This window comes from Pteropus medius, unplaced genomic scaffold, assembly GCF_902729225.1.
Source record: "Pteropus medius unplaced genomic scaffold, Ma_sr-lr_union100, whole genome shotgun sequence".
Taxonomy (NCBI): domain Eukaryota; kingdom Metazoa; phylum Chordata; class Mammalia; order Chiroptera; family Pteropodidae; genus Pteropus; species Pteropus medius.
The window spans coordinates 4546751-4573826 of NW_024350319.1; the positions used below are offsets into that span (position 1 = coordinate 4546751).

Here is a 27076-nt window from a genome sequence, read left to right on the forward strand (position 1 = left end):
TAATAGCCTGGGCATTTAATGGCTCTTACTTGAACCTAAAGTATATATATATATATATATATATATATATATATATATATATATATATATATATATATATATATTCTTGGCAATATTATTCTGATAAAATATAAAGAAGTCAGGGTCAGTAGAGGTCTCATAGCTTAGAAATTTTGGAATTAGAGAAATATGAATTTGAATCCTATCTCTCCTACTTCCTATTCATGTCATCTCCTGCAGCTTACATAATTTAGCATTTCTAAGACTGTTTCCTCATATTTTGAATACAGTGGCAATTTTCGAAGTAATTTCTGTTACTTGTTTTTCATTTCTTCTAAAATACGTCATCATGACAATTAAATTTGTTTGTTTTAATGTAACTTCCGTTACTATCAGCATGAAGCACTAGATACCTTAAAAGTACCTTCACATGAAAACAACCAAATATTCTGTAAAAAATATAAATATTTCTTTAAATGCATTTTTGAGCTGGCTAGACAGTAGCCAACAGCTGAAGGAAGGAGAAAATCCTGGAAGGTGGGCAAGAATTGAAGTTAGATTTTATCATAAGGGTATCTGCTAAACTCTAGGAATCCTGAGCCTCTGTTTTAGTGGCTGGAAATGGCCAGGCAGTCAGGGAGGGAGTAAAGCTTAGATCTGCTCTAGAGTAAATATGCTCCACTCTGGACCTCAAAGATAAAATTTCCAAGAAAAATGAGTTTGTCATATAAGATCATAAAACACACAAAGGAACCAGAAACGTTAAGAACCATGGCACCATAAATCAAGAGATAGCAGAAATAAGAACCAGAAGAATCAGATCACGAAGTCTTCAGATATCAGAATTTTCTTAGATGTCTATATTTTAAGAAATAAGGAATTAAAATATGAGAAAAATAACAAGAGTCTATAAAAATTACCAGCTGGGTTTATAAAAACAGGATAGGCAGAATTAAGGAAACCAACAAAGTATAATGAAGCATCCTAGGCTCAACAACAGCAGGGAGCCATTTTCACTTCTATGTCTCAAGGAGCATGGAAAAGAGAGGTTACAAGAAACTGGAGAGAATTGTAATTATAGCTAAAGCAAAGGGTCATCTGAGAGGAACTACAAACTTTAGTAGAAGACAGCAGCTTCTGCTGACTCACAACTCACTAAGGACACAGCTGGGGAAATAAATACCCCTCCCCCTCTCCTCCCACATATAGTGTCATTGGCCAAACAACATGATGCCAGAGTCAAGGGAACTTTGTTGATGCAAGACATAGAGGTCGGTGTGCCAGGACATAGAGCAAAGTAAAGAAAAGAGGATTAGAGGGGCAAAGAGAATTCCCAGCACAAGAGGTTAAGATACATTGAAGATCTGGTGCAAAGGCTTAACTAACATTTCAACATAGTTATTAAAGAAAAAATAAACTAGAAAAAGCAAATATACAAAGATAAAATGAATGAGACTTTTTTAGAATTGCCGAAAGATAATACACCTCAGATCAAAAAGCAAACCTGATATAAAAAGAAATTCACAAATAGACAGTATCATCATGAAACTGAAGAACACCAAAGATAAAAAGATCTTAAAATCAGCTAGACAGAGAAGAAAGATTACCTACAAAAGGAGAGCAGTTAAAGTTGCTGCTGATTTCTCAGCAGCAACAACGGAGCCACAGTTGGAAAGACCACCTTCAGTGCACTGTGGGATATCCGTCCATGTTTAATTCTCACCTTTCAAAGCTATCTCTCAAGAAGAGATGCAAAACATAGACATTTTCTGATGAACAGCAACTGAGAGGTTTAAAATCTGATCCACTTCAAAGACAATTTCAAAGAATAAACTTCAGGAAGAAGGAAAGTGATCAAAAGTAGAAGGTCTGAGATGCAATAAAGAATAGTAAGCAAATATTAAATAGGTAGATACAGCTAAACATAGAAATTATAATTTCCAAAGAAGTCAAAAAATAGAATGAAAACAGGAAAAGAAAAACAACCCACCTCAATTCAAAAGAAGAGAAGAAAAATAAATTCTGTATAAATGGAAAGCACAAAATGAAATTGTAGGAATTATTCAAAAGTATTATCAGTAAAGTCAATGAATACAAATATAATGTTCTGATTAAAAACTTTAAGAAAAGTTGGATTTAAATATATAATGATACTTTATTTCTAAGAGACATACCTTAAATATAAGGATCCACTCCCCACCCCTGCCAAAAAAAAAAAAAAAAAAACAACTTAATCCAAATATGGAAAATAACATTCCAGGCAATTGTTATCCAAGAGAGCCTTGAAACTATAGTATTATCAGATAAACAGATATTAAGGCAAACGGCCTTATTAGATTGTAAGATAACTACATAATCACGACACTAAATAATAAAAGATTCAGTTCATCAGGATGTCATAACTCTACATACTCAATAATATAGCCTCAAATTACAGACAGCAAAAAAAAAAAAACCTATAAAGAATAGAATTTACCATCATATAGGATAAGTATTCATACTTCTCTCATTAATAGATAAACAGAAACAAAAATCAGTAACATTTGGATAATACACATTCTTTTCGAAGCACATATGAACTTTTACAGTCAATAAATAATGAATTCTTCAGATTACATAGATTAAAAATTATGTAAAAAGTTAGTAAATACTAGGGTAAATGAAAACATAGGACAAGGTATGGAGGATCAAAAGTGTTAGTACAGGAGTGAAATATTGGGGGAAGTTGTTCAAAGTGTAGTGTTGAGTGTGGTTGTCAGGATAGACATCATTGAAATAGTAACCTCTGAGTAAAGACTTGACCATGGTGACTAAGGCGAAGGTATTCCAGAGAGGACATACTGTATATGCTCAAGTGGATTGATTAAGAGATGAAGAAAAGCTTATGAGAGGTTACAGGCAGAACTGCACAGAACACAGAAGGCCTCATAGGCCATGTAAGGACTTAGCATTTGCTCTGAGTGAAATGGGAAGTCCTCAGAGTGCTGGGAGTAGTGCAGTGACACAATCTGACTCATGATTTAAAAGCACTTTGGCTGCTGAATTGAGAATAGACCGTAGGAAAGCAAGAGGCTGTGAATGTATGCTTTAACATTTCTTTAGTGGTTGATGGATTTACTTACCCACAAAAGAGGCCATTCGAAGATAAGCAAAAAGAAAAGAAAGAAAGCAAATGCCACTGGCTGTGTAGTGGGAAGGAAATGAGAAAGAAATGCCAGGTGAGGACTTTTAAGGGGAAATTGTTATGTAACGCGTGATGTGATTCTTTCTCGTGACCCCATAAATTTTTAGGAAATGCAAAAATATTTTTTAAATGCTCCTACAATTAACACATAATTACTTGATGTCCATTTGAGTAGTTCAGGCTGTTCGAGTAGTCAGTCTCAAATACAGGAACTTAAGTGGATTTTTCCTGAAACCTATCTTCCTAAATAAATGAGTCATCTCAACTCCTTTAGTAAAAGATACAGCATGTTCCATTTTTCTCTTCCTAGTAAAAAATGCTAAGTCAGAGATTGAAATTATTTGTTTTTACACATCCTAGAAATTATAAATGATTCTGATTATATTTTTCTCATCATTGAGAATCATGACCATCAAGCAAACAGTACTCACTTGATTAATCATAACAGTTAATTTATTTTAACAAAATGCTGAATATCTTCTATGCCTCACACAATATGCAACAACTCTAAAGAATTCACTAAGAGAACATTGTCCTCACATTCACAAATCTCACAGTCTAGTGACTGAGAACCATTGGCTTATGGGAAATAACTACAGGTGAAAGAGATTCATCAGCTAGGAGGCAGGAGAACAGGCTGAAGGCAGAACTCTAGGTAAGAACTTGAATTTTACATCCCTGGATTACAAAGACTAGGATGCTGTTTATATTCTACATTACAGTATGTGTTTAGATATGTATGCACACTTTGGAAAGAACATTTGTATTTGCCAACTATACTCATTTTTCTTTGAGAAAGGAGTACATGCTTTTCTTGCAAAATTATTACAGTCCTTCCACAAACATTTTTTTTCTGCATCTAAACAACTACTTTACATGATAGTAGTCCCTTCTCTGAGACTTCAGACAGCTCCAAGTTAAAGTGGAATAATCTTGAAAATGAGCAGAGTAGTTTCTTCATTTAGTCAACTGTGCTCAGGTGAGATCAGGAGGAATCAAAAAATTCAGAGTCCAGCTTTGATATATATGAAGATGTATAACCGTAAATCACATTAGAGCTGTATCAGGCATACATTTATTTCTAACACCATTCATTCAAGAAATCATTTAAAAATGAATATTTAATTTTTACTCTGCTCTATGAATTGTGCTATATCCTCTGAGATGATACAACTTCTGCCCTCAGAGATTTTTAGTGGAGGCTGGGATGATGAGATGTGTAGGACCCTGTAATAGAACAGAGACAGAGAATATTTGGAGAGGTGGGCACAATTATAGGTTTTCCAGAGGAGAGATGATTCTCTATTCTGGTGTCATTAGTCTTCTCATTTCATAAGTGTTGACTGAGAATCATGAAACTCAAATGTTGACACAGATGTTTTCTACTTCCTTTAATGTCAAAGTGTGGGGGAAGGAAAGAGACTGGATAAAAGGAGACCAATTAGGCTTATAAATGTATTAAATTGTATTAATTTCTAGATGGCAGGTAATTATATTGTATTTCTGTATTTCACCTTATTCCAAATACAAATTTAAAATGTTTCCGTATGCTATTAAATTCTAAAAAATGATGGATAGTTTAGATATGATCTTTTATCTTAATCTGAGTGGTAATAATATTATTAAAGCACATAGCATTTTTTCTGTATTTTTTAGCATCAGTTTTATCTTCACATAGTTATGTTGATTCAATATGAGAGGTCTTTTTCAAGAATTCTCACTATTCTTTAATTGATATATTTCTTCTACATCACCAGCTCTGTTTTTGCTCTTGAGGGTATTTTGAATGCATTGATTTATTTCTTACTATGCTTTCTTTACATTTTTGCCATCTTATGAATGTCATTCATTTTTATAGGCAAATATTTCTATTAATTTATTCACTTAATTTACATAGTGTTAAGAGACTTATTTTCTGAATAATTCTGACTTTGGTAAACCTAATTGGTTGTCCTTTTGTGATATCAGCAATGAACATATTCCTAAATCTTGCATGTAACTCAATTATTTCTGTAAGGACCTTCACTAAGGGAAGCTTGCTATTTCTTGTATTAACTCAATTTGTTCATGAAAGACCTTCATAAAGATAACAGACTTCTGATACAGTATTACTTTGAGTGTGGGTAAAAAACACAAAAATATATTTTTAAAAAGGAAATAATTCCATTTAAAAACTAGAATTTCGTGAAGAGTGTGCTTCCTGAATTTATGAGGAGCTTGACCTTATTTCAGTTGCAACACGTGCTTTTCTCATTAATTTCATAGATTTTTTGCGGGGGTACAATCGTTTGCTATAACATCTACAGAGTAAATTATATACCATTATAAATGAGCACAGTTGCGTAAATGAAGGAACTGCTCTGCTCATTTTCAGATCATTCCACTTTCATTTGTCTTCTTAACTCTCAGGGAAGGGACTACTATCATTTATAGATTCTGCCAAGGTAGAATCTAGATTTTCAAGAAATCCATAATGATACCCATCTACTTTGAATTCTATTTATTTGAAAAAAAAAAAAAAGATGTAAACCATATACTGTTGTGTTTGTCATTCTCTAAATGTGTAACATGACAATGTAAAAAATTTCTCCTCTCTGAGATTATTGAATTTTGGTATATCATTGTATTTTTGGTAAATCATTACCGCTTTAAAAATAAAGCACCTGACTCTGTTCTGTTAAATATTTCACTCTCTTTCTAAACAGTTTAAGTGTAGTTGAGATGTGATTTCTTTTCACAATAACCTTGCTGTTTAACTTTAGTTTGTCCTTATTAATTATCAACTCAACATATTTGGCTGAGATAATTGGGTATTGATTATTTTTGCACTGTCATTTGCAGTTCAAATGGAATCTTTATAAACACTTGAGAGTCTTTTTTAATGGCTTTTATAGATTTAATATACATTCATAGTTCTAGGGTTTAGTTCACTGTGCTGACTGAATTCAGGCTTAACTTTCCTTAAAAGAAATAGCAGCTCAGTGATAAAGCAAGAGCACTTTCCACTTCTTCAACTCTTCCCTCTTCTTTCTTGAATTCTAAGCTAAATAAGAAATTCTGAAACTCTGGACGTTGGGGTCACTTGGTATTAGAACTTTGTGAGAAATGATGTTGACAGCTTGTTGCTGCCTCTTTTCCTGGGCAGGACAGAATATTAAGCGTTATTTCCAAAAATAATATAGCAATTTTGTTATTCCTTTTCCACATGCATGCTTAAGCACATTTTGATTTTTTAATCCCTGTTTTTTTTTTTATTTTACTTTGCCATGAATTATTTTTGTTGAGCTTTTAGACCTACAGAAGCATAAGTCAAAGTGACAATAGTTTATAAATATTCAGTATTTTAAGATTTCATAAAATCTATGACTCACTTGGTAGAATCCTACTCTATGAGACACTCGTTAAATAAAAGACTGACAATATTAGCTATGCATAGTGGTGTTATGAAATGAAGAGTGGGATTTGGGAGTCAAAGGATCAGAGTTCATTCAAGTCCTTACTCTGCCCTTCCTGTGTTAATTTGCATATATCAGTTAATTGCTCAGACTTCTAGTTGTCTCATCTATAAATAGTGATGTACTAATATGTATTTCAGAATTCTCATGAAAATGAAATAAAATAAATTATAGGAAAGTATTTTGACAACTGTGGTACACTACATCAAAACTCTCAAAAGATGTAGAATCTATGTGAGTAAAGGGCACAAACATTAAAATGGATACTAATACTAGCTTGAAAATCACTGGCTATTTTTCACACATTTCCTAGATATAATATGAAAGATTCAGAAGGTAAATCCAACCATCAAAGTAGTTGGATTTGTTTCTGAATGGAATTAAGACTTAAAAATTGGCCTTCAAGGATGGGTAAAATTCATAATGTAAAAATAGAATCTTCCAAATGTTCCTGCTGAGAAGAGCAGACTTCATTTATCCATTCATTAAATCATTTGCTAAATGTTTATGGAGTGTTTACCATAGTCTATGCACTGTGTTAAGGGATATCATGGAAGATGAAGAGGCTATGAAAAGAAAGAGATTTTTAACTTTTGTCACATTTTAATCTTTGACAAAAAATTACCACAGACTAATAGGGTGAATTTTCAGATTGTAGTCAACTTTGTAGGACTTCATACTTTAACAGAAATGTTGCTTGTACATTCATTGTCAGAATGAAGGCAACAGATGAAGGCAACCATTTTTTACTCTATATCTTACTAAGGTTCTTACTCATGTTGGTTGTCATTTTAAATATAAGAGATTGTGTTCGTATATTATAGGTATATAGTTTATTGGTTCAATTCTGCTTTTAATCAAGTTAAGTAAAAGCTCAATAAAATGCTACTCTTATTTTTTGAAATATGCCTTCATTTGTTCAAGATTATGTAATTAAAAATAATTATTAAAACATCTGAAAAATTTTACTTTCTTAGAAACTAATGTCAAGGATATTTTCTCTTTTTATCTTATATCTACTTAACTGATTAAAACATTCCTTAAGGAGTTGTAGGAAGCCTACAGAGCACAAAGCGAATACTCAACTTGTTGCTTATGTACTGGCCTTCATTTAGGGTCTTATCTAAATTGTCCATTTATCAAATAAACCCATTTAAGCCCTATATATCTCCAGTTTGGATTGTGCTCACAAAGCAGAAAATATAGTAATAAATTCAATGAGAGGAGAAAAATAGCTTCAGTATTTTTGGTAACTTGTAAGGATAACAAGTGATTTTACTTTTCGATGGATTTTTTTTTTTTTGATGAGATGATTAAATCATTTTGCTTGGTCATAACCCCCTTCTTCTGATGGGGGCACCTGGTCCCCATACAGTTGCATAACACTGAAAAGAGGAGCTCCCTGATGAGCTTCTCTCACCCTTCCCCTCCCATCCCCTAGGCCCTGCAGCAAAGGGAGTCTTCAATCGGATGACCTGATCCTGATAACTGGTGGCGAGTGCAATGGTGAGAGGCTGCTACTGACTGCAAAGTGATGGACTACAGGGAAAGTGTTAGGAGATGCCAGTGAATGACCGAGGGAAAGCACACAGGTTGGAATGGACAACAGCATTATTTGGAAGGTCACTCGCTAGTCTGACTTCCTGGCTCACATGGAGTGATCACAGGAACATGTATTTTCTCTTGTGGCAGGATTTGGGGAGATAGATTTATTCATTTATTCAAATAAATATTTCATGAATGCCAAACACCGTGCTAAGTTTTTCCAATAAAGTGGAGAATAAAACTGACATTGTCCCTGCCTTCGGAGAACTTATAGTCCAGGAGAAAAGCAGAATTAAACAGAAATTCCAGAAGACTAATATATAATTGCAATCTGTAATAAGTGCTATGATGGAAAACTCCAGGCTGAGGGGTGAAATCATATCTAGGGCCCTGACTAGATTAAAACATCAAAGTGATCCCTCATTATCTCAGAAAGTGATATTATAACAAAGTCTAGAAGAATCAGTAGTTGTGCAGATAGAATAGGAGGAGGATCATCTAAAGCAAAGGGAGCAATATTTGTAGAGGTCCTGGGGTAAGAAGAAGTTTTAAGTGTGTATTCAAGGCATTTGGATGTGCTTGGAGGAGAGCTTCATAGATAAAAAACATAGTTTCATGAAAAAACGTATTTCTGCAAGGAGGTGCTTAGGAGGTAACTATGAGCCAGTTCTACAGTGAGAAATTAAGTTGTTCATTTGTCTGCAGAGACGTTCATATAGAACACCTTTCCAAGACTTGACTTCCCTGCTCTTGTTGACTTCAATTCAGAGCTCTTCAATAGAGAATTGTACTTTTATCAGTCACATGCTAAATAATGGCTTCTAGATATGCTGTGCTGTCTGCTACACTAGTCAAATATGGTTATTGAAATTGAAATTTAAATAACTTTAAAAACAATATGATTTCAAAAATCACAAATTCAGTTCCTCAGTCATACTAACCATATTTCGAGTGCTTAATAACTGAATATGGCTAGCATCTACTGTATTGGACAGTATAGGTATGGAACATTTCCGTCATTGCAGAAAGTTCTACTGCAGAGTTCACGTAGTAAATGGCATGGGCTCTGGAGTCAGGCAGATCTGTATTAGAATCCTGATTTTTACGCTTACTTGCAAAGCAAGTTACTTAACACTTCTGAACCTCAGGTGAACTCTACATAAAATAAGAATGACATAGATAATGTATATATAAAGAACATAACACAGCACCTGGCATGTGATAGACATATGAGAAATATTACTTATACCTGAAAACTTTATTCTCTTAATCCAACTCCCTGTCTTCTAGTGACTCCGTATTCTCCATATATGAACATTCTCCATATTCCTCCTCCATCTGGTGTAAACCCAGTTCAACCATATTTTCACCCCAGTTTCACTTTCTTTATTCACTAGTCACACCGCCAACCCAATTCTATGTCAACCCAAACTTGTTCTCTGATCCATCTGAGTCTGCTGAGCCTTGTTGGAGGAAATCACTTTTTTATTGAGATAATCAGCCTTATAAATGGGCAGCCTCCAAGTTCAACTGGTTGAACTCCAGGCAACTTGACAAGTTTTGATAATACCTCTTTGGCTACTCTTTTCATTTTTTGTAGTACCTATCCTATCTGCAGTGTACTCCCGAGACCTTTACCTCACCTCTGTATCAGCAGATGAATATCTCTGGGGATGAATTCACTGAACTTGCTTTTCCTACATCTCCAACTGCCTATTTTTTATTTAGAGGAGTTTTCAAATGTCAGTATTGGAACCAGTGTAAGGCTACTTTAGAAGCACTTGATTCATTTTAAAGAATACATCTACCTGGATTTGACTCCAGCCTACTGAGTGAAAATCTTTAGTACTGGAAATATAAGAATTTGTCTTTGTTTAAAGCTCCTCAGGTAATTTTGTGAGCTAAGTTTGGGAAATACCACCAAGAGAGCTGTGGACACCTTTGCTCATAACCTTTGGTTTTTTCCATGCTTTTTAAATATGAACCTGGCTGCCTCTATTTCTTCCCAGCAGTTGACATGTAGGCTGCACTTTTCGGAGCTCTTCAATGAGTTGTTAGAGCATCTGTCTTGCCTGTGGTCATCACACTTAATCTCTCCTTGCTGGAACTGTTAACACGCTCCTGCTGGTGGCTTGCCAAATTAGAATAGCTTTTTGCTGTGTCCTGGCTGTGCTCCAAGACTTTATTCCTGGTCATTTTGTCTGACCATTTAATGTAACTGTAGATTATAGGTGACACTGGCGGAAAAGTTCAAGCAGCCACAAGTATAATCTCAGAAAGATGAAAGTCTCACAGTTATACAATAGTTTGGACATGAACATTGCTCTGTAAAACTTTTAATTTGATTCAAAGTGTTTTCTACTAGGCATTACATTTAGCATTCCGGAAAAAAAAAAAAAGAGTCATTTAATGTTGTTTTAAATTGTTTTCATCCATTAGTGTGTTGTATATACAATTTATAGTTAGTTTCTTTGGCTCCAGTCATCTTTTTAGTGCCTCTCAAAAACTTAAAATATCATTGATAGAGGCAAACATTTTAGTTAAAATAGCTAAGTGATCAAAAATTGACATGTAATTAGCAGATCAAAATATATACAAATATATATTTGTGTAGTATTATATTTCTATATTTATAATATATATTATTTATATATAAGTATATATTAATATAAACATCAATATTATGTTTAATAAAATTTCATTACAATTAAATTATGATTACATACAGAATCTTGTGTTCAGTCTCATAGTAGAATTACAATTAATAATCAGAGAGTCATGAAATTAATGGATTTTTTTAAGAAGCAAGTAGAAAAAGATAAAGTCAGAGAATCTTGACTCAGTTACGCATCTTACTTCCTGTGTGGCCATGAGCGTGTCACTGAAATTTCTGAGTCTTAGTTTTCTCATCTTCAAAATGATCTTCCAGAAGGTTGTTGTAGGGATTAAATGGAATAAATGATACATGATAATACATTATAAGATATACTTATTGTTCTTTCTAAGATCAAAGGGCACTGTACAATTCTGAAATATTTTCTAGATTCTCTAAGAAAGAATAAGTTATATAGCACTTTAGTTAATACCTGAAGATAATGACTTACCTTTATCCATCTCAGTATCATTGAAAGATTATCATATAGTAAATATAAAATCTTATTGAATAAAGTATATTTTATTAAGTTTTTTATTTCTCAAAACTGGTAATTCATGTGCATGGCTGTTTTGTATTTTTCTAATGACCAGAACATTTAAATCAGAATTTTTTTCTGAACAGTGCCATCTGCTCTGTTTATTAAATAAAGGCCAGTTTTTATATTTTTCTAACATCCTGGAGATATAAAAATTTAGTATATGATTTAATTTTTATTTGAGATAATTATGATGAATAATAGTGCATTTGCTGCATTGTGACAGACACAATGTAAAGCATTTTACATACATTAACATATTTAATCTTCACAATTCTATGAGGTGGCTGTTATTTCCATTTCCTTATGAGAAAATTAAGGCACGAAGTAGATATCTTTCTCTAAAGTCATTCTTTAGAACAGCAGCCCCCAACCTTTTTGGCACCAGGGACTGGAGCTCCTATGAGAACCTAATGCCTAATGATCTGAGGTGGAGCTGAGGTGGTGATGCTAGCACTGGTGAGCAGCTGCAAATACAGATGAAGCTTTGCTTCCTTGCTTGCTCCATGCTGCTCACTTCCTGCAGTGTGGCCAGGTTCCTAACAGGCCGTGGATCATTACTAGTCTTTGGCTCCTGGGTTAGGGATCCCTGCTTTAAAAGGCAGAAATGGAGTTTGAACCCAGGCAGTCTGATTCTAGAACCTAGGCTCATCACAGTTAAGCCATGCTCCATTGCTAACAAAGCATAATCTGCAGATCAGCTGTGAGTGTTCCCAGAATACAACCTTTCAGTGCCATGATTCCTGGAGGATTGACTTGGGAATCTTTGATACCAATAGTGACCATTTAAGTGAAATTCTCCTGGATCCCTGTTAGTATTTTCTAACTTGTATTATAGTTTTTCTGATATACCCTCAAGGATGCTTACATGGAAATCGACTAGGCCACTTTTATTTTCACGTGTTCGATTGTTAGAGATATAAAGAAAATAATAGCCCATTCAAGACAGTGGTTTACATAGATTTCCAACCAGGATAAGTTACCATTCTTCATCAGAGTGTAATCATGATGAGTAAAATTGGTTTTAAAATTACATCACAATTTTATGTAGACATTTGCAAGTGTAGGCTATGTTTGTTGTGATTAACTATGTTGAGCTTGTAAATACTAGTGAATAATTATTAGGTAACTTAAATTGTTAATGATCATCATAGAAATTCATGTTTTTGCTGAAATGTAATCAAAATTGCACATTGAATTAGTTCGAGAGTCAGAAACTAGAAAATTTTATATAATTTAATTAAATGGCTAATCCTCATGGCGAAACTGCAGGAACAGACCTAGAAGCTTAATTTTTCATGCTCCCACATATAATGTTAAAACAAATTATGTATTCAGCTCTTCAGGTTTTCACGTTTCCTGTTATTTTATTGTTATTACCTTGACAGAAATAACTCTTTTCTCACTTGAAATGACCTTCAAGTAAAACTAAGTTTCAAGTTATCTTTGCACATTGAGAAATACTTTCTTTTACTTATATACACAGGTATGGACATATGCACACACACACACACACACACACATACTCTCTCTCTCTCTCTCTCTATCTCTCTCTCTCTCACAGACACACACAAACACATAAAATATCCCCTACATATTAATGGACTGATTTCAAGAAGTATATTTGCAAAAGTGTTTTTGAGAACCAGTGACATTTTCCCACAGAAATAGTGTTATTTTACTACTCCAGTACAAAAGGTTATTAATCTCATATTTTGCATTATTCTAAATAATGCTTTTATGGGATTGTCCTTTTCTAATTTTCCTCTCTAGATACCAGAAACATAATCCTCTGTGCCACTAACCACAGAAGATCCTCCATCACCATAACCCATAATATCCATGGTGTTTTCAAAGGCATCCATGCTATCAGTCAGCAGTTATCAAAACTAATGACATCCCATTAAAATAGTTATATAGATGTTAAGAGGCTATATTTATATTTTCAAATGATAAATAAATATCATGGTTTTGTTCTAAATTTTCAATTCTGAACACTCACTAGTTTTTTAACATTATTGAAATGAACAGTTTACTTTGGTGGCATAAAACTCTAAGATTTACTGAAAACAGAAAATACTGATCACGAAGAATACGCTGTTAAATATGCTAATCCAAGTTGCATTTGATGCATTCATTGTTACATTCTGGTTGTCAAAATTGCTATAGTAATTGAGAAGTGTACTTTGTATTAGCCACTCTTTTTAAGAAGCTACAATTATTAGAATTAGAAAATCCTCCCAATTTAGTCATTAGCCATGGAAGGAAAACATAATTCCATTCTTAAAACTGATATTCAGAATGTCGATGAAAGATAAGTTCTTTTCTTCTAAAGGGTGACCTTATTTTTGATAAATTTATTTTCATGGCAAGTAATCACTCTTTAGTCAATAGGCCTCTGCCTTAATCAGCTGGACTGCTATAGCAAAATACCACAGACTGAGTGGCTTCAACAACAGAAATTCATTTCTCACAGTTCTGGAGCCTGGGAAGTCTGAAATGAAAGTGCCAGCAGATTCAGTTCCTGGTGAGAGCCCTCTTCCTGGTTTGCAGATTACTGTGTCCTCATGGCAGAGAGAGCAAGAGAGAGGAAGAGAGGTAGAGAGAGAGAGACAGACAGACAGACAGAGACAGAGAGAGACAGAGAGAGACAGAGAGACAGAGAGAGAGAATGAGAACGAGAGAATGAGAGACATTTCTGGTTTCTCTTTCTCCTCTTATAAGGACACTAATCCCACCATGGGCATCTCGCCCTCCTCATGACTTCACCTAAACCTAATTACCTCCCAATGGTTCTTCTCTCTCTAAAAGCCATTATTGGGGCTTAGGGCTTCTTCTTCACCATATGAATTTGGGAGTGGAGGCATAAACATTCAGTTCATAACAGTCTCTAGTTGGAGAATTGCATATGGATTTTGTCCACATGGTATTTTTACATTTTTTAAAGTGGAATGTCTTGGAAAGGTCAAGCGTTCTCCAGTTCACAATGGTCCCTACCACTCCCCATTCTATCACCCCTTGCTAGATGCTCGATGGTATTGCATACCAAGGCTCTGTAGATACTCGAATGATTGACTATTTAAACCATTTAACTTCACAAAATTTATCAAGATTTTGGTATTAACATACTCTTTTGATTCTTGTAGGATGGAGAACCTAATAAGGGGAAGGAATCCCCCACAATATCAGAGAAGTCCTTGTAAAGAAGTTCGTGCAGCACTTCGGAAGAGGCCTGAAGAAGAGTGTAAGTATGTTTAATAGGATTAACTATGTTAATCTAGATAGATTTTGGTGAGTAGTATTGTAAAACTAAAGGGTTAACCTTTAAGTAATTAATCAAATAATAGAGATATTTAATAAATATCTGTTGAATCAAATTGAGTGTATTTTTGAAAAGGTATTAATACACGGTACCTGTATTCAGACACTAAGAGCATTGTTAAGATGCTCTACTTATAACTGGTTTCTATGTTCAAATGAGATTGGAAAAGACTGTGCAATCTATCACATGCTTTTTAGATATTTATATCATAAATATTAATGTTTCTGAGGAGTCCTGGAGTTAAAAAAATCGAAATATGTTTAAAATCAACATTTCCAGTTTCCTTTGACAACAATGATCTTTCAACAGTTTTTAAACTGAGGACTCTGAAAACCACTGCATTAGACTAAAGAATAATTGGTGAATATAAACCTATTGGCCAAGAGAAATATTTGATTTAATTTCATATTGGAAAAGATTTTAGAAGATGAAAGGCATGTATCCCACCATAAACTTATTTTACTCTATCTTTTTATTATTAAATACTAGAATATATAATTGTCAATATTTTATTGAAATATTTCTAGTCTGTAGCATTGTTGGAAATGTTTGACATAATATTTGCATTTTAAGTTTCTAAGATGACCCATAATACTAACTTTCCTCATGGTATTTGCATATAATTATTTTCAGGGAAGTAAATCACATTCCATTATGACACAAATTTATCTCAATTTTGTCCTTTTCCAGGAACTTACATTTTATAAGGATAGAGCTAATGCAGTAGGTTCACTTGCATGTACAGTTTAGTAGACTTTTAGATTACATTGGAATTTTAAATTTTGAAGTATACTGTTCTGAGTAAAGACCAAATCCACTGAAGCTAGGCACACTTGTGGCAAGTAGAATGCTTTGTTTTGTTGTTTTACTATAAAGTCTATAGACAACCTGATTTGGTTGGCATCTATGTCATTTAATGTAATGTTAGTTTTATTTTAATTGGTAGATTTACAACTTCTAACACTGTAAACAATATCCAATTAAAACTAAGATTTGAATATGAAGATTGAGTTCAAGTGTATCTTAAAACAAAAACTATAAGATGCAGACTCTTGCATTAAAGTATTGCTTTTTTATTGGGTTCATAGGAAAGCTGTGGGGTTTCTCCTCTGCGCTAGTTTAACAAAATCATCTTAGTCTTTGTTATAGTTCTGCAGAATTCATTTAAAAACTTAGAAGGGATTTTTGTAAATAAATCCATAGTTGATTCTCACAGAGGCTATTTAATATATACAAAGTAATTTTTCAGGCCTTTTGTACTGAGTTGGTCTAGGTCACAGGTTGACCAACTATGGTCTGTTGACCAAATCCAGCCTGACACCTGTTTCTGTAAATAAAATTTTATTTAAACACAGCCATCTCTTTTTTATTTAGGTATTGTGTATGGCTGCTTTCATACTACAAAGGAATAGTTGAGTATTTGTGACACAGACTCTGCAGTCCACAAAACCAAAAGTATTTACCTGATTCTTTACAGAAAAACATTTGAACCCTGCAACCCACATATACTGAATCAAAATCTCTGAGAGTCAGGTCCTGTAATCCGTGCATTTTGAAGTAAGCTGTGCAGGAAATTCTGATGCAAACTCAAGTTGGAAAACCACTAGCTTAAGTCAAATTACTGGCTGCAAATGATAATTAATCATCATAGATCAAAAGACTAATGATTATAGGCATATTTCAAAGTCGAATGTAAGGCATGGAATATAACTGATGCTTGTATTATAACAAGAAAGTCCTCATCAGCTGGATTGTGGCAGTCAGGGCCATTTTTGAACTATCACTATAGGAACTCAGCTGGATTGACTATGCTACAGAACATGGAAGGTCATAATGAGAAATGAGAAATCTATGAAATATTATTCTCTTCCAGAGAGGTCTTAATTATCCCTTTTTAGTATAATGAACGTATATTCTTGTCCTGTACAGACCAGTGTTAATTCCCTAAGAAAGAAACTCTGTTTTTTTAAAGAATGGAAGCAGTGTATTATATTAGTTAACTAAGACATTTCATTTAGAGTCACAGAGGAAGGGTTTATTCTCTAATGGGACACTTAATGTGACCATCTGTAGGACTCTCAGTTTTTTGACTCAGTTTACATATCTGAAAAGTGAGAAAAATGATAGAGCCTATTTTGTATGATTGTTTCTAGAATTAAGGGAGATATTTAGATGGAGTACTTGAGATAGAACCTGGAACATAGGAAATTTTCTTTCTTTCCTCTCTTTGCCCTTGTTATTATTTTTTTTCTTATTTCAAACTAATGATATGTGCAAGGATAATAAACCATGTTTCTGCTCACAGAAAGGAAAATCCACAGAAATTACTACCACTGTTGTTCGAAACAATGCATGGCAAAGAATAGGTTTTAAACAAATGACAGAAAGCTGAAATTCTTGCAGCAGTATTAGATAGTAATGCATATTAGATAGTAATTTGTCTCACATGGTGGCATAGTTTTTTCTCTATCATTCTGCAAATTCAATATGGGATATAGACAAAGACTTGTTGGTCAACTCTCATGGAAAACTGTCACCTTAGAAAACCATCACAGAAAGACAAATGGCAGTGGCTTCCCTTACTGAGAGTCGAAAGAACTTAGAGGATCTTCCAGATGCAAGGAGAGCCCTCTTGCATTTAGAGATATTGCATAAAGAAGTTTTGCTAAGTTGCATAATTCATACTGCTTTCTTTTATAATATTTTATACTATTTTACAATATTTTCAATGTGAAGATCAACATTACGTCATAAGACATATCTCTTAACCAGTTATTTCATGTGAATTATATCTAACTATGCTGCAATTAGCATAGCCAAGAAAATTTCAGTAACGATAAATTGTTCCTTATAAAAGAAAGACTTTAAAATACGCTCAAGTTACTTCCCATTAAAAAAATAAATCTTTGTTCTCAAAACCACAGGCCTATTCAGCTACAGTTGCACATTCTTGTTCTATTCCCAGGTGAACCTCTCTAAAGAGTCATCTATACTCACTCCATTTACTTACCTCCCACTCACTCTTCCAAACCCATGTAGTCTGACTCCTATCCAGTCACTCTACTGAAACAACTTTCATTCACACCACCAATAATAATCTCTGTTGCTGTGTTAGTTTTTCTATTGCTGTGTAACAAATTACCACGAATTTAGTGGCTTAAAACAGCACTTGTTTACTATCTCACAATTTTTGCGGGTCAGGAGTCCAGGCAGGGCTTAGCTGGGTCCTGTGCTTCAGGGTCATACCAGGCTGTGGTCTCATCAGAAGCTCAACTGAGAAACGATCCACTTTCAAGCTTCATAAGCTATTGGCAGAACTTATTTCCCTTTGATTGTATGACCAAGAGCCCTGCCTTTGGCTGACTTCCTGCTAGAGGCCACTTTTAGGTTGTATAGGCCTCCTGCAGTTCCTGGCTACATGTACCATCTCAATATGACTACTCACTTTATTGAGCCAGCAAAGGACTCTGTCCTCAGGGAGGGCCTGTCGTTCTTTTAAGGGATTTCACCTGATTATCAAACCAGGCTCAACAAAGATAATCTCACTTTTGATTAATTCACAGTCAACTAATATAGGACCTTAACTACACCATCATTTTCTCCATATTTTGTTGGCTAGAAGCAAGTCACAGATCCTGACAATCCAAGGGGAGGTGATTATATAGAGCTTGAACACCTCAAGTGTAATGATCATGGGGCTATCTTAGGAACTCATTAATTGTATTGATTTATGCTAAGAAGTTCGGTGAGAAGATCCCTGAAAATAAAAATGCCTTATGGATTTAGCAAGTGGTAGGCAGAATTCTAAGATATTCTAAGAATTCTAAGAATTCTATAGGGTTTTTGAAAACCCTATAATGTCTTGACAACTGTAATACAATACTTTCTTGGTTTTCCTCCATCTCTCTGGTTACTTTGCATGCTCAACTTTCTCTTTCCAGCCACTACACATTAGAATTTCTGAAAACTGAAGTCTTCTAAATAAACTCTCTCCCTGGACAATCTTATTACATCTACAACATCGGTTATTCCTATAATCAGATGACTCAAAAATTGATACCTCTAACCCAGACCTATTTTCATATATCAAAATGTCTGCTTGACACATTCTCTTGGATATTTTGGCAGTGCTTCAAACTCACCAAATCTATACTCTTTCTCTCAAAACCTGAGCTTTTTTCAGTGCTTTTTTTGTTTGTTTGTTTGTTTTTTGTTTATTTGTTTGTTTTTGGTCTGAGTGTGGTGTTCTTAACGAAATTCAAAGGTTATAAATTTAAGAGTCATCTTCCATACTTTCTTCTCCTACATCCACTGTAGTTTCAAGGCCTATAATTTTACCTGACTTGTTCACAAATCACCTCCTCTGCAAAGATTCTAAGATTCTACCAGATACTCCAGTAAGTGGCTTTTCTATACATAATTCTGAACACTTTTCACCTTAAAATGATCCTGTGGTTATTACCCCTTCAAGAAAATAAAAGCATTACTATCTACCCACCCCTTCAGCTTCATCTCATGCTTTATTCCCTTGCCCTTTGTGTTCTTTTAATTTCTGAACATATTTAGTAAGAAGAGAACAGAATTTATATATATTTTAATGTTACAGAACCAGAAACAAAATAGTTACCTTGAATCAGAAGATAAGTACTCTATGAAATAGCTGCAAAATAATATAGAAAAAACAGCAATCTTCTTTTCAAAAATTAAAAGAATGAAATAAGAATGAACATTGATGAGGAAAGGAATTATTTTAAAAAAAATGAACATGAAGAGCAGACTTAAAATCTCCACTGGAGTCAATAAAAGAATTATCTGTGAAAATACCTGGAATTTGAAGAACAAATACTGAGTATTCCATGAATACAAAAGAAATATGACCAGAAAATAAACATGAAGAAAAATGAGAAATGTAGAGAAATAAAAAATGGAAATCTATTATAAACTGTCCTAAGAAATCAGACCAATTTTAAGTATTAACATCATACAACACTATCACAATATTATTGACTGTATTTCCTACACTGTACACCACAGTCCCATGACTTACTTAAATATTTTATACTTGGAAATTTGAACTTATTCTCCTTTACTCCCCGCCTTTGTTTTTTTTTATTTTTCAATTATAGTTGACATTCAATATCATTTTATGTTAGTTTCAAGTGTATAGCATTATGGGTAGACATTTATATAATTTATGAAGTGATCCCCCTGACTAGTCTAGTACCACCTGACACTATACACAATCATTATCATATTATATTCCCTATGCTTTACTTTACATCCCCATGACTATTTTTTAACTACCAATTTTTACTTCCTAATTCCTTCTCCTTTTTCACCCAGCACCACCTCTACATCATAATTACTTAACTTTTAAAATTAAAATGCACCATAGGAATCCGGAGAGAAAGGAAAAGAAAGGAAGGAAAGAAAAACAGAGAGAACCAAAGAAGTGAAAGAAGAAAAGAGAAGAAGAGAGGAGGAGAGAGGAGAGGGGGAGGGGGGAGGGGAGGGAGGAGGGGGGGAGGAGGAGGGGGGAAAGGAGGAGAGGAGGAGGAGATGGGGAGGGAGGAAGGAAGGAAGAACAAATTTCTGATTATGGAACAGAAAGCACAGACTCACCTTTCCTTGTTCCTCCCTAAAAATGTAATTAAACACCTTGGAAATTATTCAACAGACCATGATAAAAGGACTCTGAAAACTTAAAAGAAGAAGGCAGACTGGCTTGAACTTCAGGACTTGAGGAAAAACAATGTGATGTGTTCCTTGGGTTTTCTTTTTATCTTCCATATGTCTCTGGACTGGGCACCAGAGAGACCTACAACCTAACACTGTCAAATGACCTAATACTAATATTAATAATATTAATACTAATACTAATACTAATAAAGCAAGAAGAGCCCATCCTCTCAATCCAAAGGAACAAAAGAGGGGAAGCCCAGTAGAGAACCAGCAGAGAGCCCAACTTCCGTTCTATAACCCCAGCTGATAGCAGTTTGACCCACCTGCAGCAGCAGAAGAATGAGGCCCCAGGCCATCCCAGCCCTGCTCTCCCTGGCAGGCAGACCAACCTGGTGGTAATGGTGGCAGCAGTGAAACCCTGTGCCTCTGCACTGTCCACCAAGTGGCATAAAGAAACTCAGACCCAAAGGTAACTGAGTAACATTAGGGATCCCAGAAAAGCACTTTCCTGCCCTGGCAGATGGCACCGGTAGGGTTTGAGCAAGAGCCCAGTAGTGCCAGAAGAACAAAGCAGACCAAAGTAGTGCTGGCATCATAAAGGATCAAAAACTTTTTTCCCCCGTGAGTGCCAACAATGCACTGAATGTGAGTCTGTCTAATTGGCATGGTTTCTACAAAGTCTGGTGAGCAGATGTCTTTGGTCCTAGAACCCTACTGGCCATTGCCATGAGTATATTGTGATGGAATTGCTAAGGCCTATACAATTGCTGTTATTCTTATCCTTCTCACCTGGAGAATTAACCTCATCATGTTCCTAACCCCAAAGAGCTGTTGTTACTGTGGAACTGTGTGCCTCTAGAGACCTAATGAGGCTATGTGTCTGCTATTTCAAGAAACTTGATTTCTTCAACATTGGACTGTTCTGGCCAGGTCTTGAGGGGAATTTTTTTCTGCCCTTTTTTATAGAAGTGAAATAGTCACGTTGTGTTTCATCTTCTTCTATTGTTTTACTGCTTTTAGGGTAAAGTTGCCAGATAAAATACAAGAAAACTGGTTAAATTTAAATTCAGGTAAGCAACAAATAAATTTTTAGTATCGGTATGTTTCAGATGATATTCAGGGCATATTTATACTGAAAATTATTCATTTTTTTTCTGAAGCTCAAATTTAACTGGATGGCTATATTAGGGCTCTCCAAAAAAATAGAAACAGTAGTGTGTGTGTGCGCGTGTGTGTGTATGTATGTATATTTATATATGTATATGTATGTATGTATGTATACACATAGACATACACATACATACACACACACACATATATATATATGTTTTCCAGAGAAGACAAGGCATATTGAAGGAGACATATGATTTATTAAGGAATTGGCTCACATGCTTAATGGAGGCTGGTAAGTCCAAAATCTACAAGTTAGGTCAACAGGCTAGAGACCCAGGGAAGAGCCAGTATTGCAGTACAAGTTCAAAGGCCATCTGTTGGCAGAATTCCTTCAGGGGAGGTTAGTCTTTTCTACAAAGACCTTCAGCTAATTGGGTGATGCCCACCCATGTTACGGAGGACAATCTACTTTGCTCGGTGTCCACCAATTTAAATGTTAATCTCATCCTCAAACACCCTTACGAAACATCCAGAATAATGCTTGACCAACATATCTAGGCACTGTGACCCAGTCAATTTGACATAAAATTAACCAATAGAGTTCCTTTATTTTATTTGCTAAATTTTTAAAACCTACATCAGAGGGTCTAAACTAAGTTTCTAAGAGTTTAAGTTGCTCCCTTAGTTGATCTATTTCTTTCTTTAACAATATAAAACTAGTACTATTTTCTAATACTTTTATTTTTTAGTTTTTTATTACTTTGGGATTCAAATATATATATTTTTCTAACATATTTTCCTAAACTTTGTCTTGTGAGTTCTCCCACATGGGAGATGCGAAATCAGTAAGTTCTAAGTCTTTCAAAAGCGTCCACTATTCAGACAAGTCACATTCATCCCCACCTTCTTGAACTGGATAATCTCACCGAGGACGAAGCTTTTGATGAAGTCAGCATCAGACTCAACCCTGGACTTGATCTCCTTGTTCTGCACTTCTTTTCCTGTACTGTGTCTCCTTTAATATGGTTTGTCTTTGTCAAATCTTCTTTTAGAATGTTAATTCTATAAATTTCTGGAATGTTTCTTAAGGGCAAAGCACTATCTGAACCCTTACCTCTAATGATTTTATCATTTGGAAACTCGCTTAAGAACAATTTTAATATTTTTTTGTTGGTTTTCTGCTTTCTACCCTTAAATTTGTCCAGCTTTTGTGGACACTGGTATGAAATCCTCACTCTTCAAGTTGTAGTTCCCACTTCCTGTCGCATTGGACTCTATCCACAGCTTTAAACGGCCATATCGTCAGTAGTTTCCCTGATTCTATTCTCTCTCAGAGATTTATTCTAGGTTGCTCTCTGAAATTCCATCTCTCTTCAATGGTTATATTCTACTAACAATGGTTTGATTTCTTAAAGCTGAAACATCTCCTCTACTTGCCTCTTTAAATTAGTGAGAGCTGGATCTACTTATTTCTTTTTTAATATTTGTTTCTCTCGAACTTTAAGATCCCATTTTCTATTTCATATTTAATCTATCCCATAAAATCTCAATATCTCTGCTAAGGAAATCTCTCTTTTCCTCCAAAGTAAGCAGCCAGTTTTCTTCTATTTTGTTTTTATTTTTCTACTCCTAAAAATTCACCACTCTTCTATGGGCATATCCACAATGAGAGTTCTCTAAATTTTAGGGCCATAGACAGTGCTTATGTGATTATCCAGCCTAAAGCTCAAAATCATATAGCAATAACTCAAACACAATGACCAGCATCCACTAAGGTCAGGAGGATCAATACAGTGTTGTTAAAACAGTCCCATCTGTGAGAAAACAACCACTTGTTTGGGAATAAATGAGCCGTTAACTATCATAAGCCCTCAAGTCAAATCCTGCATGGCCCACTTGCGGCAGCTAAAAGCCCATAGCCATATGCCCTGGTCCCATCAAAAACTTCTCCAACTGTTATTTGAGTCACCAATATCCTACTTTTTGTCTATTTATGTTTACTGCTGATAAAAATGATACTGAAAGATGTGGCTCAAGTGCATGGCTACTTTGATCCCAGCCAGCTTCATCTTGTGGGGCCTGCTGCTGTACAGCTGAGGCCTTGGCAGGCAAAAGCAAATGTCCCCACACAAGATCCAGAAGGAAGAGAGGGGAAAGGTCTGAGCTCTGCAGCTGTGCTCAGTTCTTCAGAACTTACCAATCAGGTGACTCCTTCTGCATCCATGGAAAAAAGAATGGCTCAAGAGGCCAGGAAAATGCCTTCTTGTGGAATCCTGAGAAGTGAGAAGCAAGTTCGTCCCCTCCTACAAGACTACTATGGCCCTTATAATTATAAAACAGCTCTAGCAGAAGTTTTCGTGGGCTCAGTCTGCCATGACGTGACTGTACATCAATACCTAGAACACTTGTTCCAGGACAAAAGGCCAACCCAGAGAGCTTCTCCTAAAATAACATGCATATCCAGGAAGCACCAAAACTCTATGAAGAGTGTCCTATGCTAGTTTAATTTAATTTTCAACCCTCAGTACTTTCGTATGCTGTTACTTCTCTGGTGCCTCACAAAATTGACCCCCTGCCAAACCACTTGATCCAGAATGACTTCCAAACCATGCCCCAGAAAGCAAAGGTTCCATCCGGAGCTGCTATTAACTAAATCAACAAGAAGCCTCACATAAGTTGAGAATCGCGTCTGGCTCTCCTTTTATTTTTCTGCTCCCCAGGAATATATAGAAAAGTGCACAAAATTTCTAGTACCCTTTCTTATCCCTACAGCCAAACTCATTATATTCTACTTCTATCCTAGACATCCTTGTGTAAGATGTTGAACAACCACATTTCATGATGTAAGTGAAATGCAGCTCTATTTTTATTTCCCTCCGTCCACTTAAGGGGATAATCTTCCCCTGCCCCTGATGTCATTGACCCACTCTTAGAGCATAGAAAGTCCTGTGATTGCTTTAAGTCTCAAAACACAGCCTCAATTTTGTCATTAGACTATGTCAGTCCAAATTATTGATCAATGCTTTAATCTTTATTTAAATTTAAGACTTCTCTTCCCTCACCTCCTCATCTCATCTGTAGTTGTTTGTCTGACTTTTGTCAAGAAGGTGTGGTCAGAGCCTTTTTAGTCCCACCCACTTCACTTTACCTCTGACTTTTGAGCAACTGTTTCGGAGCCCCTCAAGATTAAGGTCAAGGAAGGAGCTGGAGAAACTGTAAGGGACAGGGAAGCTCTTGTGTGGCTAAAGGCCTTTACTTTTTCTAAGAGACATTTAAAGTAACTGTTTGAGGAGTGACTTTCAGGTCATTTCTTTGGAGAATCCCTTCACTGGCAGAGCTTCTCCCTGGCCTCTGCAGATACATCTCTTTTCTGAATGTCATTGCAACACCTTCTGCAAATCCTAGGAATCCAACATTTGCCTCTAGGTTCTTACCCTTGGGTTCTTCTGTCCTTCTAGACACCTGTATTGGACAGGACCTAAGATGACTGCACATGACTTCTCTCCTTAATGTGCCCTACTTCTAATGGATAGGAATATCACACATCCTTTGTTGAGATGAACTTTGCGTAGCCATGTAGCCTTCTATAACCTGCTGCACAGGCTCCATTTGCCCTCTAAGCATGAGTCAACCACCAGTCTTCTATGTTTTCAACTGCAGGAAATACATTTCAAGCTGTCAGAAGGGTTCCATGGACACCTCTTTTATCAAGCTGAAGTGATGAAAGTAGCATTACGAATTTCACTGCCGGGTGGGACGAGTAGTCAAACTATGGCAATAGCTGCTCCAGAAAAATCCCTTTACAACTTCTCCTCTTTCAACAGTTTGATCCCTTTTAAATCATCGATCTGGCTGAGGGATCCAGAAGTTTTAGAACCTGAATTTAGCTAGCACAGAACAGTTAAGAGTGGTTTAGAATACAGATCCTAGAGCCAAGCTGCCTGTATTTGAGTGACAGCTTTACTGTTTACTAAGTGTGTGATACAGACAAACTTCTTAATCTCTCTGTACCTCAGTTTACTCATTGAAGATAATGGTGAGGATTAAATTAGTTACTATATGTGAAGCTCTTAAAATGATTTCTGGCATATAGTAAACACTATGTAATTATTTGCTGTGACTATTCCTTTGTAAGTTCTGCATATGTCATTCTGGCTTTGAAATATCACATCTATGGTATTTTGCTGCCTCTATTAAATCTCTTTTTGAACATCCTGTTATACTTGTGAGTACATCCACTTCTTTTGTTGGCCTAACAGAAAACCACACTAACCTGGCACCTTCATATGTTGTCCCCACAGCATTGGATTGTAAATCTCCCTTTGGAAGATTCTCTGGTTTTATTAAACAAAAATTAACTGTTTAACCAGAACACACCAGTGAGGCCATAAAAACTTTCTACCTGTGAAGTTGGTTCCACTACTTCATAGAATAGCAATGGTAGCCCCCAAAAATGTTACCCAGGAGCTTGGCAACACATCCAACTTCCTCACTCAAGCCAAAGGGGAGAGAGATGAGTAAAAGAGGAAGAAAGGGACAGGACCTAGAAAATTCTAGGGAACTCAGCAGTGGGACTTTATGGCTGTTGTCTCTCACACCATTAAAATGACTTAGTTCCAAAGACTCAAAATCAGTATCTCCCTAATTTAAGTTTTATTTTTCATCAGAGATAATGTGACCAGTCCATTCCTTTATGCCCCAAGTCCAGGATCATGTTTTCCTGTATACTAAGGCCATTCCAAGAACGAAGGAATTCTTGTTGGCTACACAACTTCCCAGGAAGTATCCACTCTAGTTTGGGTGCATGACCTTCTCATGGCCCATTTTGGCCACTTCTCTATAATTAACCTCTGGTATCCTTGACTTCTGACCTGCTCAGCCCTAGCTGCAAAACCACAAGTGATTTGCTTTAGGGTCAGGTACTTTTTAACATTGTACTAGATAAAACTACTTGTGGCTTTAAAATGATGAATAAAAGATACACACTAAGCCTCAAAAACTTCGTCTATCAATTGTCAAATCAGATGTCGCATATAAAGGAACAAAGAAGTTCATTAAAAGGACCACTTATCAGTTAGGAAATCAATGCATTTCAAATGTTTCAAGCTTATTGGAATAAAGCTGGTATAAAATACCCCCAAAAAGCAGAAATGCTATTAATAGAATGTCATGTTGTGAATTTTGCTTTGCTAGACTCAGCTCTGTGGAGACAGAGACTGTGCCTGTGTTACATCTGCAATGCTGAGCCAAGCGCCTGGTACATGGAGATGCTTGGTAAATACCTGCTCATTGAATAAATGAATAATAGAAGACATCTTCATTTAAAAAAATGCATACACTTCAATTCAATTTTTGTTGTTTTATTGTCCATACTAAATGAAAAGAAGTCATTAAATTGATAGCATGTCAAAGTCAGGGGTGTATTTACAGATTCATTCGTTCCTTGAAGTTTGCTGATAGACCTATTAACAACTAAAACTCTGATCAACGTGAAGCTGTTTTCATATGTCAAATAAGTAAGTGTTTCTATGAAATAAACATTCTGAAAACAAGAGATGTATTCTAGACCCTTTGGAAGATTCTC

At 35.4% G+C, this 27076-nt stretch overlaps 1 protein-coding gene across 1 annotated transcript in view; it reads left to right on the forward strand.

Moving 5' to 3' along the window:
* LRRC7 (leucine rich repeat containing 7) overlaps positions 1 to 27076 on the forward strand; it is a 1130220-nt gene that overhangs the window by 781714 nt on the left and 321430 nt on the right. The window contains exon 10 of the mRNA XM_039838554.1: positions 14522 to 14619. Within this exon, the coding sequence (XP_039694488.1) occupies positions 14522 to 14619 (98 nt within the window). The remainder of the gene's footprint in view (positions 1 to 14521; positions 14620 to 27076) is intronic.